General features: G+C 40.2%; 1 protein-coding gene across 7 annotated transcripts in view; it reads left to right on the forward strand.

The window, feature by feature from the left end:
* The first annotated feature begins 3174 nt into the window (after positions 1 to 3174).
* The window catches only part of ADGRG6 (adhesion G protein-coupled receptor G6), a 153505-nt gene continuing 136211 nt past the window's right edge, over positions 3175 to 20468 (forward strand). For 6 of the 7 annotated variants that reach the window (XM_005210998.5, XM_010808639.4, XM_002690290.7 and 3 more), the window contains exons 1-2: positions 3175 to 3745; positions 11642 to 11742. In XM_005210998.5, coding sequence (XP_005211055.1) covers positions 3744 to 3745; positions 11642 to 11742 — 103 coding nt within the window. In that variant the 5' untranslated portion in view covers positions 3175 to 3743. Of the gene's footprint in view, positions 3746 to 4081; positions 4178 to 11641; positions 11743 to 20468 lie in introns of those variants that run through there. The other variant, XM_005210999.5, reaches the window with a different exon arrangement.

A 20468-nucleotide genomic window follows, 5' to 3' on the forward strand; every position in this document is an offset into this window, starting at 1 on the left:
TTAGCTTTAGAATTCTATAAGAAGAACAACTAACTACCTGTATGAACTTGGAAGCAGATCCCTCCCCAGTCGAGCCTTCAGATAAGATCACAGCCTTAGCCAACACCTTTGTTGCAGTCTCATGAGAGACATTATACTTAGCTCTCCTCAGATTTCTGAACCAGAGGACTGTGAAATAATAAATATATTTGCTTTAATAATATTCTATGAATGGAACTTAAATTCCTTTGGAATAGTCTTGTGTAATAAAGGCTGATTTGAATTGCAAGACCTGGGTCCTAGCCCCTGGTCACTTCAGTCTGGAGACCTGGGTCCTAGTTCCTGGTCACTGCCAGATAGTTTATGCAGGTGTCACATCTCTGAGATTTTCCTATCTGTAATATGAGAGGACTGGACACTAGAATTTTAGTCTCCCTTAAGTGCTACAGCATCAACTTTGAGGATTTGAAATAGCTCAACTGGAATTCCATCACCTCCACTAGCTTTGTTTGTAGTGATGCTTTCTAAGGCCCTCTTGACTTCACATTCCAGGATGTCTGGCTCTAGGTCAGTGATCACACCATTGTGATTATCTGGGTCGTGAAGATCTTTTTTGTACAGTTCTTCTGTGTATTCTTGCCATCTCTTCTTAGTATCTTCTGCTTCTGTTAGGTCCCTACCATTTCTGTCCTTTGTCGAGCCCATCTTTGCATGAAATGTTCCCTTGGTATCTCTAATTTTCTTGAAGAGATCTCTAGTCTTTCCCATTCTGTTGTTTTCCTCTATTTCTTTGCATTGATCGCTGAGGAAGGCTTTCTTATCTCTTCTTGCTATTCTTTGGAACTCTGCATTCAGATGCTTATATCTTTCCTTTTCTCCTTTGCTTTTTGCTTCTCTTCTTTTCACAGCTATTTGTAAGGCCTCCCCAGACAGCCATTTTGCTTTTTCACATTTCTTTTCCATGGGGATGGTCTTGATCCCTGTCTCCTGTACAATGTCATGAACCTCCATCCATAGTTCATCCGGCACTCTATCTATCAGGTCTAGGCCCTTAAATCTATTTCTCACTTCCACTGTCTAATCATAAGGGATTTGATTTAGGTCATACCTGAATGGTCTAGTGGTTTTCCCTACTTGCTTCAATTTCAGTCTGAATTTGGCAATAAGGAGTTCATGATCTGAGCCACAGTCAGCTCCTGGTCTTGTTTTTGCTGACTGTATAGAGCTTCTCCATCTTTGGCTGCAAAGAATATAATCAATCTGATTTTGGTGTTGACCATCTGGTAACGTCCATGTGTAGAGTCTTCTCTTGTGTTGTTGGAAGAGGGTGTTTGCTATGACCAGTGCATTTTCTTGGCAAAGCTCTATTAGTCTTTGCCCTGCTTCATTCCATATTCCAAGGCCAAATCTGCCTGTTACTCCAGGTGTTTCTTGACTTCCTACTTTTGCATTCCAGTCCCCTATAATGAAAAGGACATCTTTTTTGGGTGTTAGTTCTAAAAGGTCTTGCAGGTCTTCATAGAACTGTTCAACTTCACTGAACTAAGTGCTACAATTCAATGTCTCTGTTAGTCATATGGTTTATTCATCAAAATAAATACTGATGAAAGTCACAAGAAGAACACACCCTGGATTTTTCAGGCCTCCAGATTTGGTGGCAGTGTTCCAGCATCCTTTGTGCAGATAGCTATCTGTGTTCAAGTCCTGTTCTACCTCTTCTTTTCCACTCCTACTAGTCTGTATCACTAGCCAATCAATGTCATGTACAGATTTTGGCACTTCTGCTTGTGGCCTGTGTGTGCATGCTCACAGTTCACGCTGGGCTCTGGATACGTATACAGCACTAGCATTTGGTTTTGCCTTCTGTATTTTCATGGATTAGGTGGTGGTACCCAAGGGTGAGGGAACATGTTTCCAAGTGTGAGTCCTTTTTTTCCTCTTCTCATTTCCAAGGGGGTGTGTCCAGATCCCTTTGCCAAGCAGCTACTTTATAGGAGGCCAGGCAGTGGACTTTGCCCACTGAGTAATTGGATTTGCATTTGCAAATCAATCCTGCTGAATATTAGGTGAACATCTAGTCAGTCCCATGTTAATATCCCTTCTTCTTCTTTTTTTTTTTTTTTTGTGATGCAGATTTTAAAAGAAAGCATGACTTGTCCAGCCCTATCCCTGAGTCCCAGTGAAGCAGCAGGAGGGGGATGAAGGAGGGTCCCAGGCCAGACTGTGGAGCAAGCAGTTTGTCACCTGCCCTGCCCAGTTTTCGCTTTCATTTAACCCCCCTGCAACCACTCTCAGATCTCTCAGGCTGTTTCTGCTGCCTATCAGCTTCTTTCCAGAAGGGATTTGAACAATTCAAACCAAAGGCAATGTCAAAGCTTTACAGTGTTACCACTCCTTAGGAGTTCTTAGATATGTTTCAACAGAAGACAAAATTCTAAGCCCAAAGGTGAAATTACAGGTGTCAACAATCAGTGGGAGAAGGTAGTGGTGTATTTCTGTGCTGGCCATAGGAATAGGGCGGCTTCCGCAGGTTCCTCTTAAGGCTGGTCTTCATCTTTGATTGGAGAAGGGCGCTCTGAGGGACTCTCACCCCCTCTCTCCCAGCAGGGACCAGGAGATGTGGTGATGGTATGGGGTGGCTGGGTGCGCGCTGAGGACAGACGGCTCACCCTTCACCCTAATAATCATTAGAAAAAGAACAAAAGAAGAGAGGAGTAGGGGGAAGACATGAAAGAAAAGCAAGGAGAAGAGCAAAGAAAGGGACTGAAAAGCAAGAAACAAAAAAGGAGAAAGCAAGGCAATGGCGCGGGAACTTGGCGGCGGGGCTCCGTGCAGACTCGGGTGGGCTGCATCCCGGGGGGACAGGGAGGAGATGTCCCCATCCCCGCGGGCCTTCCGAGCTGCTCAGGTCTCGCAGGGAGGGTCTCCTGAATTCAGGGCGCCCGGCTTCGGGCGACCTCTGGGCCTGCCCCGCCCCCTCCCCCGCCGGGCAGCCGCGCCGGGCCGGGAGCCAGTCTCCCACCCACTCCGGCCCCAGCAACTTGCCCCTCGCTGCCAGCCTGGGGAGTTCCTCTCCCACCCCGCAGCCAGACTCTTCCCTCCAGCCCCGGGGCTGGGATCCTGGGTGGGGCGGCCGCGCCTCCGGGACGGCCCCCGCGGCGGATCAGCGAGGCTGGGGCCGCCCCAGGGCCGCGCGGGGCCCGGCCAGACGCCGCGGGGGCAGCCGCACCTGAGCCCCTGGTCCGGCACACTCGGCGCCGGAAGCGCGGGCGGGGTGGACCGGTCCCGGGAGCAACCCGAGCCTGCGGGGCGGGGTAGGGGGGGAGACTGGAGCCACAAAGCGGGTGACCACGTGCTGCCGCACGCCAGCGGACCCCTCCACCTTCCCGCCCACCCAGCCGCCCTGGGAGCCCCCGGGGCACCCCGAGCACCCAGCACCGGCTCCAAGGCGGACCCAGCCGCTTCCACGTTCTCGCCCTAACTTTCCTCCAACTTCTCCGTAAGGAGGAACCTGCCGCCCCGCCCGCCCCCTGGCCGCGACGATCCGCACTTGAACTCCGCGGCGCCGACCTTCCACCTTGCGCCACCCCGGAGCTGCCCGGGGAACGCCGATGAACTCTCCAGAAAGAGCGTGAAGGAGGGTCCGGCCACCGCGCTCCGCCCAGGTAGGGGCTTCATCGGGGGAACTCGGAGCCGCAGAGCCTGGTGAAGGTGGTGGAGCATGACCGCGCGGCCCCTGGGGACCCCAGCGCAGTGATGCCAACATGTAAGTACCCCCCCCTCCCCTTTCAGCTCAGAATTCCTTAACACCTTTTACCTGTGCCCCCTTGCCCTGCCCCCTAACTCCCGGTCCCCGACACCACGGCTTTGTAAAGACTTCAGCCGCACTGAGCACCGACAGAATAAACCGGTTTGTCTTCACTTCGCCCCTCGAGGCAATGAGGAGTGAGCTGCTGTTTTGCCAGGCGGAGCTGTAACATGTGTGTGCGGCTGGCTTTTTTTTTTTTTTTTTCCCCAGCCAGAGGTAAACCTCACGTTTGGGCGGCGTAAAGCATAATAAAAAAGGGCAGGGCTTCAAGAATGGGGAAAACGTTTTCGATTCAAATGCAACAAGAAGTCACAGGCGCGGTCGCTCCATCCAGGGGCCGGGCCCTGCCAAGAAGGCGCTCTCCTGGATCAGCACCTGGGGGCTTGGAAGGTACTAGTATGCGGAGAGAATGTTGACTTTACACATTGTCACCCTTGACTGTAGAAGTTATTCTTGGATCTTTGGGTTGTTTGAATGATTTTTTTTTTTAAAGCGCGCAGAAAAGGTTCTCCGTGTACTTGACAGATTAAAAAGTCCTTAAAGAAGATGCCATTTTACGTGATAGGATCTCTGAAGAGGCTTGTGTAGAAGCAGGAGTGGGGGGTGTAGGGCGAGGAAACGCTTGGAGAAACCTGATGTGTTTTGTTAATATGGACTTGTCCTCCAAGTGGTGAGGTGCCTCAGGGCGACCCCGCTGAAGGGCCCCCAGCACCAATTAGCTTTGCCTTCCAAAATGGAAAAAGGAAGGTTGTTCTCGAAAGACCCAGCTTATTTTTGTGGCCAACTCAGAAGTTACTTTTTCTTGTAACATATAATTTTCCCTCTGGTGTTTTGTTTAATCTTGGGCAGACATCTGGACAGACATTTAACTCCCTTCCACTGACTAATATACAAGAGTTTCTAGAAATTGATAAACACCCTTCTTCCCCCAACTTTTGGAGCCTTACTTATTTCCACTTAAATTTCCTCTTTCAATTTAATACCTGGGAAAAAACCTGCCCCTCAGGCCTGCCTTTTTCCATTCCTTGGACCTTCTGCCTTACTCCCTCCAGCACACATTTTCAAAATAGGAAAAAGGGTTAGTGTCCAGAAGCCTAGCCCTTGGCCGGTCTGTTCCTGGTAGTGAGCGGTATAATTAGAAAGGAACCACTTATTTTTATTAAACTGCATGTGAAGTCATTCCACACCTGTGAGTTTGAAACTTTCATTTACCCAGTGGGATCAGCAAGGTATAACCTGAAAGAATTTATTTTGGGATGTGGCCAAATAGCTTCATATAAGACTTATTCTTATATACAGGCAACACATTTTGAATGAATGTGAGTTTGTTTTAAGCTTCAGTTTTTCCTGAAAATACATAGTAAGGGTTTTAATAGCAGATGTTTGTCTAGCTTTCTATAAGCTTTCCTAGGTGATTTGGACCTTATGGGGGAAAAACTACATTATACATGAAAAAAAATATAAATACCAGGTTTTAAAAGATGTGAAACTGATCAAGTAATGTTAAAATTTCCTGGTTATGAAATTATGTAGTCCATTTGATTATATATGATTTTAAAAAATCTTAATGTCATTATACAGTACAAGCATGGATATTTAATCACAAAATTATTACTCTGATTCAACTTTTTTATTGAGCTATTTTGACAGAATGTTTTTCCATTTCTTGTCAGATTGCAACTTTTTCTTTTTTCCTGGTTATAATTCATATGGAATGGTTTAAGATTATCTGATTCTTTTTAGATATCAGTATATTAGGATATATGGAAGTAATACCCTTTTCAAGGTAAATATTCCTACTATCTCATTGAAAATGTAATTATAATTTAAATTTTTAATTTTGATAGATTCAAATATACGAATTGTTTGAATATGTTTTCTGCCTACTCTTGTGGATAAAGAGTGTTTATATATTAGTACACTCAAGTTGTGGAATTAGAGACTTTACAAATATACTTTGGAGTTGTAGTGGCTGCATAATTTTAAATTTTAGTAGATTTAGCAAGACTTGCATTAATTGGTCTCAAGCTGCATGAAGCTACTGTTCCATTTATGGCTTATATAAATTACATGACATTGTGCTTTTCCAGTGTGAATGGTGAATGAGGCTATTGTCTCTTGGCTTATGGGAAATATTAGAAGCTTGTAGTTTTACTGCCCAAGTGGACACGTCACTTTGATTTCTGGAAATAATGATCTGAAAGAGAATCAGTTTACATATTAAAAATAAACTGACAGCTACTTCCTTAAACCTGACTTTTTCTGACTGCCCATGTCTTACAAGGGTTTACATTTCTAATGCGATGATCAAAAGTTTCTAGAGACCATTTAGACTTCAGACTAAATAAAAAAAGACTTTGTTCAGTGTGTGTGGCATGCTTGGGCAAAATTGCATCTTTCCACTTTGTTTCTAATTGGATGACATTAAAACATTATCTGCATTGGACGACGTGAAGAAGCACAGCAAGTGACTGGGGCTATAAACATTTAAAGGCCATTTCAGTCATAACTAAAAATGCCAATAAAACTTGAGTGCACTACCTGAGTGTCATCTTACTCTCCCTTATTAACATTACTCAGGATGGAATTACTTGGAATGCCTTAAGGAAAACTTCAATATTGCTGTAATGAAAACATTTACAACAAATATGACCAAGGCTTAACATATTTAGTATAGAATTGGTTAAAAAAATCACTAGAAAAGAAAATGTTTATAATGGAAATTAACTATACAAATCATTCAATATGCCAATCCAAATAAAGGAAATCCAAATGAGACATTATGTTTTCTATCAAACTGGCAATGATTAAAGCAATATTACCCAGTAGTGATGAGAGGCTCATTAGATAAACACTGATACTCTTCATTGTAAAACTGTACATATGTATTTACCTCTACTTAGAAATAATTTTAAACCTCCAGAGAAGTTGCAAAAATAACACGAAGAACTCTTGACACAGAATCACTTATTGTAAATATTTACCCCATTTGTTTTATCATTTTTCTTATCTTCTCCTTTCCCCTGTCTGTAGACACACACACACACACACACACACACACTCTCTTTTTTCCCTGAATCATCTGAAAGTAACTTACATTTACTGGGGCTTCAGGGTTTATTTATTTAATTGAAATTTTTGTTGAGGTATTTGTTGATTCACATGCAGTTTTAAAAAATAATACAGAGACAGCCCAGGTACTCTTTACCCGGTTCCTCCCAATGCTGACATTTTGCAAAACTAGAGTACAATATCACAACCAGGATACTGATACAATACACCTCTCTTTTTCAGATTTTCCCAGTTTCACATGTGTTTGTGTGAAGGTGTGTGTATTTCTCATGATTGCTTAATTTCATCTATGTAAAGCCAGTTATGTATATTATAGCTCAAGTAAGGGGCAAGATTTGTACAGATTTCAAGAATTATAAACCTTTATGCTTTTTTAAAGTGAGGAGTGAACCCAACTTAATAAAAGAACTTACTTTAAGTAATATAATAGCACTTCATTATTTAGGCTCAAGAACATGATCTTTAACCAGAAGATGAAACAAAATTATAAGCAGGCTTAAATAAACCAAATTACCATGCTTTTTATTCTGGAAGAATTGAGGCATTCTCTGTGCTACTCCTCATGTCCCTTCCTGAAAAGATTTGCCATCGAAATACAATTGGGATATAGAGAAAGAAGTTAATTCTGACTACTGCTAATATTAAGAAAATTAGTACCATGTTAATTTCTCCACCAATTTCAGAATCTCTTCACTAGTTTCTCTTTAATTGTGACTTTTTAGAGGAGTCAGTAGGAGTAAAGAGATGTAAGACAGTAGTTTTTTTTTTTTTTTAATTTATTTTTAATTGGAGGATAATTGCTTTACAACGTGGTGTTGGTTTCTGCCTTACAACAGTGTGAATCAACCATAAGTATTCATGTATCCCCTCCTCTTGACCCTCCCTCACCCCTCCACCCTATTCCACCCTCTAGGTCATCACAGAATACTGGGGAGGTTTTTTAGATTATTTCAGTGATGCGTTTGGATTAAATGGTGTCTATATTCCTATAAAAGGGCTGAGTTCTAAAACTTTCTGATGCAAGATTTAAGTACGTTGCATCTTGCAGTCTATATACGTTGAAGAGTGAGTTTCCAATAGAGTTAGCTTGGTTCTCAAAAAGGACCATTGAGTTGGAAGCCAGGTGACCCAGGAGGTCCTTTTGATTTTGCTATCACTGATTATGTGATCTTGGGCAAGTAGCTTAAACATCATAGTTTTTTCATTTGTGAAATGATGGGTTTTATTCCATAACTTTTAGATTCTTTTCAGGTTATGGAAGTCTATGACTCTGTTTTACTTAAAAACTATTCCTGTTCTTTTCAATAGAACGCTGAGACCACAACTGGAGTGACACAAAATTATACTCTGTTTTTTTGTAGTTCCTGTTTGGAACCTTAGTAACCCTGTTCAGGATTTTCCATTCTTGTGAGAAAGTTGTTTAAATCCCAGGGATGTGTGTTTGCTAAGTGATCCCTTGAGAAGACAGACAGTGCTTTCCTCCCTCTGTTCTATTCTTAATTTATTTGTTTCTGTTCTTCAGTAAGCAGTTAAGTGGATGAAAGTTGGCGTGTCATATGGTTTATGTTGGGTACAAGTGCTTGCCCTGTCCTGGGTTCCTTTGCTGTACAACCTGATGGAGTCCTGAGAACTGGAATGCATTAAGCTCTTGGTTGCCATTTGCGGCTCTTGTCTAATAGGACTGTAGGCAGCTTTTGTAAAATAGCTTCAGGAGAGAATATGGAACTCCTAAGTGTCAGCACCTTTTTTAGCAAAAGAAAGTTGCATGAGCACGTGAAACAGACACCGTGAAATTGAGTGTCACCAAACTAAGGAACGTCATTCCCTGAGTATTGTTTAGAAGACATGGGAACATAAGAGAAGGGCACTATTCACTAATAGTGTCCTGATGCTGATAAAGGAAGATTGTCATGTGCCACAAAGATTGAGAAGCTTCACTTCTCCTGGGCTAATATTCTTTCTGTTAATGTCTATGAGGCTACCATCCAGGCTTCATTGGTTTGCCTGTTTGTTTCTCTGGGCCTCAGTTTCCTCCTCCATAAACGAAGAGGTTAGACTTTATCTCTGGCCCTTCCAGCTCTAAATTTCTTTGAATATATGATTGTTCTTTAGTCTCAGAAGTACACTTTTCCACGCTCAGCATGAATGGGAAACACCTCATAAATCCAGCATCAATGGAAAATGGGCCCTTCTTCCAAATGAATGAACTTTCCATGAGACAAAGGTTTACTGGCCACCCTTTTCAAAACCCTCGTTAAGTTCTATGCAATGTTAATCTAGTTCTTTCTGTAATATTCTATTTACAGAAGAGAAAATAGGTTCAGAATTTAAAGTACTTGCCCCCTCAAAACACACAGTAGATAGAGGTACCAGGATGTAACTATCTGTGCTATTCCAGAGTTCACATCCATTATCATTTTGTTATTATCAATGACTCACTGGGATTTCCCAAGTGGCACACTGGTAAAGAATCCATCTGCCAATGCAGGAGATGCAAGAGACATGGGTTTGATCCCTGGGTTGCAAAGATCCCCTGGAAAAGGAATTGGCAGCCCACTCCAGCATTCTTGCCTGGAAATCCCCATGGACAGAGGAAACTGACGGACTATAGTCTAGGGGGTCACAAAGAGTTGGACACAACTGAGCGATTGAGCATGGCGAATGATTCACTAGAACATCTTGCTTCTCATGTAAGCAGTAACACTGCTTTTAATTTCAAATATTTTGGATGGATGTATTTGAAAATATACCTCCCATTCAAAAATACCTTTTACATTAATATTTTAAAATTTTTATTGGTACAGTTGATTTACAATGTTGTGCAAAAGTACTATGTAGCCTTTTTCTTGTGTAGAGTTGGTTTCTGCTAAGAGCTGTGTGATGCTGGGGCTTCTAGTTTGGTGACTATAAAATAACATGAACAGAATCAGATACTATTTTAAACTTCTTCTTTCATGGCATACTTGAATAGTCTACTTCATCTTTGCTCCAAGGAGATCCCAGAAATAGCTACAAAGTCAATAGATTGGTGTTGGTTTATAATATTGATCCTATTGTCTCTTCTTGGTAAAGTCCTTTTTTTTCTTACTTCACTGGTGACAGAATAACCACATATATATTAAAATGCTCAGGATGATAGTAACAATAAAAATATCTAATATTATTGAACACTTGGGCTTCCCTAGTGGCTCAGCAGTAAAGAATCTGCCTGCCAGTGCAGGAGACACAGGTTTGATCCCTGGGTTGGGAAGATCCCCTGGAGAAGAGAATGGCTACCCACTCAGGTATTCTTGCCTTGGAAATCCCATGGACAGAGGAGCCTGCTGGGCTACAGTCCAGGGGGTTACAAAAGAGTCGGACACGTCTTAGCGACTAAACAACAACAACAACACTGAGCACTTGCTGAATGTTAGACACGTTTCTTAAAAGACATGATTTGACTTAATCATCCACCAGCTCCATGGACTAGATTGATGTTCCTGTTTTACAGGTGAAAACTAGGAGGTACAAGGTGGTCAAGTCAATTTTCCAAGGATTACCTAGTTCATCAGTAGCAAACTCAGGTCTGTCTGACTCCAGAGCTTATTCTCTTTGCTACTTAAGTAGTCTCTACTTAACAGTCTCTCAGATAAGTTAGAAGGGCAGGCTTGAGGCAAGTGCAAGAATCAGTTTAATGTCTGATTTTTATTATTCAAGTATTTCTATTACCACTTTCTGATTTTCTGTTTATTATACATTTTTTCCAGATAAGCAACCTTCAGGTAAAGAAGTATTTTACTGTGACTCCAAAGCATTGTTTTAGTTGCTCCTCTTTTAGAAATAAAATGATTCCCAATTATCACTTATAATGAAAGTAACTCTTGGGATTTTAAGATCTGGAGGTTTCCTTCTGCCACTCACCTTTCTTCCTGCTTCGTGACTCTCCTGCTCACCAGTTCATTCGTGGTTCCTTTTTGTGACTGCCTTTCACACCCACTGCCCCCTTCAGTGGTCTGCCTCTTTTGATAGGGCTACGTCAATGGAAGGTAGCATGCCACTGTCTTCAGCCAAAATAATATGGATGTTCCCATCTAACTCATTAAGCATAATTTTGAGTTTAGAGGTAAGACTATTGTACAGAGAATTGACGGTCTTCAAAGCACCACCCCTCCATTTAATGTCATTTATTAGTTTCTTCAATACTTGGTATTTACTAGCCGTTTAAAAACATTGATAACTATTAATATATATAATTTTAGAACTAACATTAGTACTAGTTAAGCTTCAGTACTTAATTTTAGAGGAAAGAAAAAAGTTTGGGTGCTTTGATTTTAATATTTCCACTTGTAAAGCAGCAGATATTATAAAATAAAAACATTTCCTTAGAGTTTAAATTTCTGGGAGATTATAGAAGAGGTTGATAAAAGCATCCTCTTGGTACTCAGATGGGCATGTGACTGATGATGCTGAAGATTGATGCTAGAATTGTTTTTTTTTTTTAAATAAGTGATTTTTTCCCTTGAATTATCAGAATACTTCCCCATCTTTTTGCAGGAATCATCTATTATATACCTCTGATAAGGAAGTTGTCACCAAGTAGCAAATAAAATGCATGGGTTTTTTTCTTTTAGCTAATTAGCTTAAAAGGGAATCCTTAGTTTATCATCTTCAAGGTTTCTTTTCTTATTTGGAAGCAAGGCGGGAAAAAGTTCTTTCTCAGTCCCTGCCAGAAACCTACAACGTTTTCTGACCGAATGCTTTACTAAGCCTAAGTGTCCTGATCGTTGCTTTCTCTCATGGCAGGATGTTTCACTCAGACCGAATGTGGAGCTGTCATTGGAAATGGAAGCCAAGTTCTCTTTTGTTCTTATTTGCTTTGTGTCTTGTGTATGCTCCTCTCTCAGGTAAGTAAGACTTTTTCTTTAAAACTCTGTGTTTAATAATGATGACATTGCCTTCAGTGTAAGTGTGCCTTTTATTTGTTGACTTTTTCTGTCCTTACAGGCTCTATGGGCCTCTCATTCCTCTTGAATTATGTGTGAATTCTATTACTTTATCGTTTTATTTTCTTTGATCTTCGCTACATTTCTTTTATTTATCTAGCCCATATTGAATGATAAGATAGCTACATACCTGACATTAAAAGTGTGCTAGCTGTGTTCTACGACTGAATATACAGCACTTAACTCTATTTTCAAGTTTTCATTCAGTTCTTTACGAAAAGTAGAGACTTTGTTATTATTCTGATTTTATTGCCATGTATGAGACAGGAATTTGGAATTAAGTTTTTAGACCATGAAGTAGTCGCCTTAAAATGATGTGACAAAGTTTATTTTAATTACAGTACTTTTGGAATGAAGATATTTAATTTTTGAAATGAGTACAATTTTTTTCTCAACTTTGAAACAAGGCCTTTTTAGCTGTTATTGAAAGCCAAATTTTCTATAAACAGCTAGTTATGTGAATGAGACAATAGGAACCTGAGGAATGTTAATGATCTTTAAAAGTTACCTGATTTTGTTGCTTGAGCAAACTGAATTTCTCTTGTGCCCATTTTATTTTGCTTTTTTTTTTTTAACAGCTATATTTATTCAGTTTATTATATTTTCCTTTAGAATGAAATCGTTACTCATGAAGTCTTATATACTGATTACTTGGAATTTACTCAAGATTTCATATGTTCCATATTTATAATATACCTGTATGTTATTATAAATAATACATATAACAAATCATGGAAATAGATTGCTAAAATTGCTTATTCATAGATCAAGATATTCAACTGGAGTATTTAATATATAAATACTTTTTTCCCAAGTCATCACGTATTTTAAGAGTTTCAGCTACTTAGTTGGAAAATCCCTGGTACTTAATGTTTAATGGTTTCCAAACAAAACTGAACTTTGAGTGGTTTTTTGGTATATTTGTTTCAGTTTCATTAGAAGTCTATTTTTCTGTTACTTTCATTGTCAGAAAGAAGAAGCATGCTTGTAAAGAGATCTGAAAATTGTATATATGTTGGGTTTTATCATGTACAGTTGAACTACTTCTTGACTTTCAAAAGTGCTTCTCCAAGAGTCAATTACATGATGTAAGATGAATTAGGAGATTAAAGTTAGTTGAGGTCTGTTTACTTTCATTTTGTTAGGTCATGGCATTTGTAAATTTTCAAGGTTTCTTCAAGAATCAAATTGGGACTTTTTCTTTTAGATGTCAGTATGCTAATTGATATGTGCACATTCATTATTCTTATCATGTGAATAAATTACATGAAACCCATGTTTTTAGACTAAACAAATAAGGTCAACTGAGCTGAGACCAGGGTGGGGCAGGGGAAGCACCTGGGATGTACAATTTCAGGAGACTGTCATTCTCAAGGGTACGGGAATCAGAGTGCTTAAATGTATTTTTAAGTTACTGTCTGACACGAGAAATCTTTTGAAGGAATTTCTCTTATTACTCCACATGGTGTGTGTATCACCTAAGGCTTTGTGACAGAGAGTTACCTGTGTTTACTCATGAAGCCAGCATATTTTGTATCTATACGTCTTACACGTGACTCACTTAAAATGCCACCGCCTTCCACATGAATAGCTGAACTCACAGAAGTACTTTAGGGGCTATTACTGGCATTTTTATACAGAATTTTTGCCTTAACTCAGTAGAGGGTTCATGAAAATAATGCATATTAAAACTTTACTATCAATATATCTAATTTTCAGAGTCCTATCTTTAAATCATGGTGTAATATCGCTATATTTTTAAAGCGATATTTTATGCTTAACTGTGATTTTTGTCTCTGTATAGGAACTCTGACTTTTTTCACTTCTATGGATGACCCCTGGATGATCTCATTGAATCCAGTGTTTTTAAGTGGCATCTTGATTGCCAGTGTCTCCTCAGTACTTATCTTTATCTTTGGCCAGAGCCCCTTTCTGGACCCTGGAGTTACCTCTTGGATTGCCTGTCCTCAGGCACTTGGATGTATAATAGGCCTCAAACTTCACATGTGTGAACAAGATTCTTGATTCCTACCTCCTATCCCCAAATCTGCTTCACTCTCATGCATTCCAGTACATCCTCAGCTCAGTTCAGTCGCTCAGTCGTGACCGACTCTTTGCGACCCCATAGACTGCAGCACACCAGGCTTCCCTGTCCATCACCAACTCCCGGAGCTTGCTCAAACTCATGTACATCGAGTCTGTGATGCCATCCAACCATCTCATCCTCCGTCGTCCCTTTCTTCTCCTGCCTTCAGTCTTTCCCAATACCTCCTACTTCCTGCTATTCTCTCCTAAAGTCACTGTTTTTTAGACACGTGTTCTTTCTATTCCTTGACTGTGCTTTCTCAGTACCCTTTTCTCCCTAATCTTGGTTCTTTCTTGATACTCAGGCCTTAATCATTACCATCTCAGATAAGCCTGCTTATCCCCCAATACAAAGGAGCCTTGTGGTCACTCTCGTTTTACCTTTAGTGATAACCTGTTGATTTTGGTTACTCTTCTGCTTGTTAATGTTTTGTTAATTTGACTGCTATAGCTGGATTGGAGGGTTGGCAAAACCTCTTGATTGTTGAGATTGACACTTAGTTCGGATGATTAAAAATTAGGATCCTATAGTTTGATTCTGATAATATCCACACTTTACCTCATAACATAGAACTACAACTTTGAGTCTTCTAGGCAAGTTAACATTTGTAGTTTTGTGGACATTTACAAAGCAAATAGTATACAAGGTTTATACCCTTCAGGATTTTAAAAAGTAATAAAGAAAAAGAATGCCTTGTCTTTTGACAGCTGATGAATATAATTTTTAAGAAGAACTACAGCAGTATGACCTTTGAATATTTAAACTGGCCCCACAGAAGTACAAATTACAAAATGTGATTGTTTTTTACCCACTCCTTGATAATATTTAGGAAGGCTGATAACATCCAGTATTATCAAAGTTTGGGTAAAAGGCATGCACTAACATGGCGGCTCTGTCTTTTGGGATAAAACATGGAATGATACACATCAGGTTTTAAAATGGATTATTACAGGGGCATAAAATGGATTATTTTAGGGTGGGAGTGAGAAGCAGGAAAGCGATGGAACTTCATACAACTACAAATTGTTTGCCTTGTTACAGTGAGCGTGTATTATTTTAGTAATTTGGGGAAACAAAAAATCTTGATGAAATGCTTTGGTGTTAAAAAAACGCATTAAAATATTGGCCAGAGAGACTGTTGACATGTTATGAATATTACACTTTTCTGTTAATTACGACCGTTACTCTAGCTGTTCCTTCACTTGATAAGAATCTCCAAATGGTGTTTCAAATAAGAACCTCTTTTTATGTAGCGTTACACGCTATAGCTCTGAAGATGAATGATGATATCTCAAGCAGACAGAAGGTTGTGGCTTCAAACAGAGTGGGAAACAAACAGCCAAGAGCCAATGAATTCCTTAGCAACCAGGAGGCTGTTTCCACACAGATAGTCTTAGTCACGAGCGCTGAGGGAGGAGCCTCCCTTCACTCCTGAAAATCGATGACATCAGCAGATTATTTCAAAACTCAGTGTTATGTTGATATCTACTATAGGGCAACAGCTAAAGGGGGACATGTTTCTGAAAGTACAGTCTGACCTGAATTGTGTACTTTCTAGCCCAGAGCACTGCACGGTTCTGGAAGGCAGATGATTGAGCTAAAGAAAGCTTGTGCTTTTTTTGGATGTGTTTGTATGTTCATTTTTCTCATGATCATAGAATGGGCCATTATTCTATCAGTTACATCGCAATCTGTGACGGACTATTAGACATCTTTTATACATGTTTTGTATTTGCTCAACAGGCTTTCCAATGCATAGAAAAATAATATTTTTATAAATCTCCTAGTTGTTTTGTTTTTTCCTAGCCATTTTAGTATGAATATGTCATTAATTCACTGAAGAAGGAAATGGCAACCCACTCCAGTATCTTTGCATTAATTACTAAATAAGTATATCTGGAAGGTCAGAAATAAGGATCTACTTGTGTAAACTATTCTTATCAAGTGAGGAAAGCGCCAGAGTAATGCTTAAGTGACAAACAGAAAATCATATGATGATAAATGTTTGTGGGTTCTTTCCTTCAGTCAGGGTCAAAATGCTCCAAATTACCCTCTGAGGCTTTCAGCTAAAAGGCTGTGTTCCCATTTTACACTTCAGTTTAGAAGAGCCAGTGTGACTGAATAGCAAACCTCAGAAAGTTACATACAGAAGTCTCTTTGATGCATCTTCCCTGTAGATAAGTTACCTCATATTCCTGTGAAATGATCTGAATTTGATGTAGGTAAATATGAAATCTTACACTGGGGTCATAAAGTCAATTACATAAATGTGGAATGGGGGTGACTCCTCTTGTCACCACGGTGACAGTATCACATGACTAAGCGGTGTGACGGGTGTCCAGGGACACTGACACCACTTAGGAATGAAGCATTAGGAAAGGGAGGGCACTGTACAGAGTCCTCCCCTTCACTGGTCAGATCACATTTGTCTCCAGGCTTAGCTGTCATCCTTTAGAGAGAGTTGGTAAACAGTTTGTAGACCAGGCAGATCAGGCTGGTGATGAGTCTCTAGTAATCTGAGGAATGTTTTAGAGCATCTCTGCTCCGCTGTGTTATGTGAGGCTTCTGTGAGGCTGGCTGGGCTGCAGCTGTGGCCTCATGTCCTTTGAGTCAGCCACCACAGTGCTGCTTTGGTGTAACAGCTTGGTCTTTTTGAGAGAGGAAAAGTCTTACAGAATTTAAAAAAAAATGACTTAAATGGTACATTTACTTTGGAACAGTGAAGTCAGTAGGAATGAAACGGTGGTCTTTGGATAGAGTGGTCATTTGGAAGTGATAACAGACTTAGTCTGAATATTTTGGGGTTGATGTTTCAAGTACTAAATGGCTTTTAGTAATCGCTTGCCAAAAGATAAAACCAGCTGTCCTTTGAAATTGCCATCACTGGCGATGAAGAAAGAATGCAGAAGGAATCTTAATATTGAAGAGAATTTTCTACTAAAAACCATGAAGGCCTCCTCAGTCTCCAGTTTAATCATAGAGTGAGTGTGTGTGTATAGTCTTTTTTTTTTTTAATCTTTCACACCCCACTTTGGTAACCATAAATTTGTTTTCTGTCTTTGTGAATCTGTCTCTGTTTTGTAAGTAAGTTCATCAGAACTGCTTTTTGTTGTTATTGTTGTTCAGTTGCTAAATCATATCTGACTCTTTGCGATCCCATGAATTGCAGCGTGCCAGAAGGAGCCTGGTGGGCTTCCGCCTATGGGGTCACACAGAGTCCGACAAACTGAAGCGACTTAGCAGCAGCAGCAGGCCTCCCTGTCCTTCATCATCTCCCAGAGTTTGTTCAGACTCATGTCCATTGACTTGGTGATGCCATCCAACCATCTCATCCTCTTAGGTCCCACGTATAAGTAATATCATGTGGTATTTGTCTTTCTCTATCTGACTTACTTCACTTTGTAAGATAATCTCTAGGTCGATTCATTTTGCTACAGAGAGGGTCTTTTTTTTTTGATATACACATCGTTTTTTGTTTTTTTTTTCTTTTTACTACTTTTGTCTTTTAATCTTCTACTAGTTTTTTTTAAGTGGTTGATACTGCTGCTTTATCAGTGAGAATATTTTCTTTCATAATTTTTGTATTTCTAGTTTTGGCTTTTTCTTTTTCACTTAGAAAAATCCTTTTAACATTTCTTTTAAGATCATTTAGTGGTGGAAAACTCCCTTGGCTTTTGCTTGTGTATAAAGCTCTTTATATCTCCTTCCATTTTGACTGGTAGCTTTGCTAACTAGGATATTTTTGGTCAAAGGTTTCTTTTTGTTTGTTTGTTTTTGTTTTGTTTTAAATTTCAGTGCCTTGAGTATACCATGTCACTCACTTCTGGCCTGTGAAATTTGGGCTAAAATGTCAACTGATAGTTTTATCTGAGTTCCCTTGTATGTAACTAGTTACTTTTTTCCTGTTACTTTTAAGAGTTTTAATTTTTATATTGCCATGTTAATTATAATGTGTCCTGGTGTGGACCTTTTTGGGGTCATCTTATTTGGAAGTCTGTGCTTCCTGGACCAGTATGTCTGTTTCCTTCTCCAGGTTATGAAAGTTTTCAGCTATCATTTCGTCAAATAAGTTTTCTGCCCCTTTCTAATTCACTTCTTCTGAGAGCCCTAGAATGGAATGTTAGTATGCTTGGTGTTGTCTCAGGGGTCCCTTAAACTATCTTCATTTATCTTAATTCTTCTTTCTGTTCAACCTGAGTGATTTCCCCTGCTTTGTCTTATCACTGGTCTGCTCTTCTATATCATCTAATCTCCCATTGTTTCCCCTAGTGCATTTTTCATTTCAGTCATTCAGCTCTGATTTGTTCTTCTTTATATTTTTTAACTCTTTAAGTTCTTACTGTGAAAACTCATTCTTCTGAGTTCAGAGAGAATCTTTATGATCATTACCTTAAACTCTGTATTGGGTAAGTTGCTTCTCTCTATTTTGTTTATTTTTTTAAGGTTTTGCCTTATTCTTTCATTTAGAAAATATTCAATATTCATATGTGTCCTCATATTGCAGAATTTCTGTTTTTTTTTTTTTTTTCAGGTATGTGTGTTATGTCTCTCAATCTTGGTGAAGTGGCCATAGGTAGGAATGGCTCTATGGGATCCAGCAACAAACTCCTCTCTGGCCACCACAGTGAGATGCTTCAGGGGTGTTCTCTAAGTAGGCTGCATGCAACTTTTTGTTGTGATGGGGCTGACTGCTGCAGGTGTGCTGGAATGTGTGCTTGTTTCCTGACCTAGCTGGCCACAAGGTTCCACCACGTACAGTTTCTGCAGGCATGCTATTGAAAGGTTGTTGTTGAATCACACGAATACACCGGGATTCTTGGCCCCCGGAGGAGAAGAATTCAATCCGGGGCCAGAGACGAGGCTTGATCGCTCGGAGCTTTTGTGTAATAAAGTTTTATTAAAGTATAAAGGAGATAGAAAAAGCTTCTGACATAGGCATCAGAAGGGGGTAGAAAGAGTACCCTACACATCGTTTTAATAGTTACCTCAGATTCGTCTGTATTTTTTTTCAATTTTAGTAGGTAAGTTTTATACATAGTGAGAGATTAGGAAGGTAACTTTGTTCAGTCAGTCAGTTCAGTCGCTCAGTTGTATCCGACTCTTTGCGACCCCATGAATCGCAGCATACCAAGCCTCCCTGTCCATCACCAATTCCTGGAGTTCACTCAGATTCATGTCCATTGAGTCAGTGATGCCATCCAGCCATCTCATCCTCTGTCGTCCCCTTCTCCTCCTGCCCCCAATCACTCCCAGCATCAGAGTCTTTTCCAATGAGTCAGCTCTTCGCATGAGGTGGCCAAAGTACTGGAGTTTCAGCTTCAGCATCACTCCCTCCAAAGAAATCCCAGGGCTGATCTCCTTCAGAATGGACTGGTTGGATCTCCTTGCAGTCCAAGGGACTCTCAAGAGTCTTCTCCAATACCACAGTTCAAAAGCATCAATTCTTCGGTGCTCAGCTTTTTTCACAATCCAACTCTCACATCCATACATGATCACAGGAAAAACCATAGCCTTGACTAGACGGACCTTTGTTGGCAAAGTAATGTCTCTGCTTTTGAATATGCTATCTAGGTTTGTCATAACTTTCCTTCCAAGGAGTAAGTGTCTTTTAATTTCATGGCTGCAGTCACCTTCAAAATCTGCAGTGATTTTGAAGGCCAAAAAAATAAAGTCTGACATTGTTTTCCCATCTATTTCCCATGAAGTGATGGGACCAGATGCCATGATCTTCGTTTTCTGAATGTTGAGCTTTAAGCCAACTTTTTCAAACTCCACTTTCACTTTCATCACAAGGCTTTTTAGTTCCTCTTCACTTTCTGCCATAAGGGTGGTGTCATCTGCATATCTGAGGTGATTGATATTTCTCCCGGCAATCTTGATTCCAGCTTGTGCTTCTTCCAGCCCAGCGTTTCTCATGATGTACTGTGCATAGAAGTTAAATAAGCAGGGTGACAATATACAGCCTTGATGTACTCCTTTTCCTATTTGGAACCAGTCTGTTGTTCCATGTCCAGTTCTAACTGTTGCTTCCTGACCTGCATATAGGTTTCTCAAGAGGCAGGTCAGGTACTCTGGTATTCCCATCTCTTTCAGAATTTTCCACAGTTTATTGTGATCCACACAGTCAAAGGCTTTGGCATAGTCAATAAAGCAAAAATAGATGTTTTTCTGGAACTCTCTTGCTTTTTCAATGATCCAGAGGATGTTGGCAGTTAGATCTCTGGTTCCTCTGCCCCTTCTAAAACCAGCTTGAACATCAGGAAGTTCATAGTTCACATATTGCTGAAGTCTGGCTTGGAGAATTTTGAGCATTACTTTACAAGCATGTGAGATGAGTACAATTGTGCGGTAGTTTGAGCATTCTTTGGCATTGCCTTTCTTTGGGATTAGAATGAAAACTGACCTTTTCCAGTCCTGTGGCCACTGCTGAGTTTTCCAAATTTGCTGGCATATTGAGTGCAGCACTTTCACAGCATCATCTTTCAGGATTTGGAATAGCTCAACTGGAATTCCATCACCTCCACTAGCTTTGTTCGTAGTG

This window comes from Bos taurus, chromosome 9, assembly GCF_002263795.3.
Source record: "Bos taurus isolate L1 Dominette 01449 registration number 42190680 breed Hereford chromosome 9, ARS-UCD2.0, whole genome shotgun sequence".
NCBI classification, from domain to species: Eukaryota; Metazoa; Chordata; class Mammalia; order Artiodactyla; family Bovidae; genus Bos; species Bos taurus.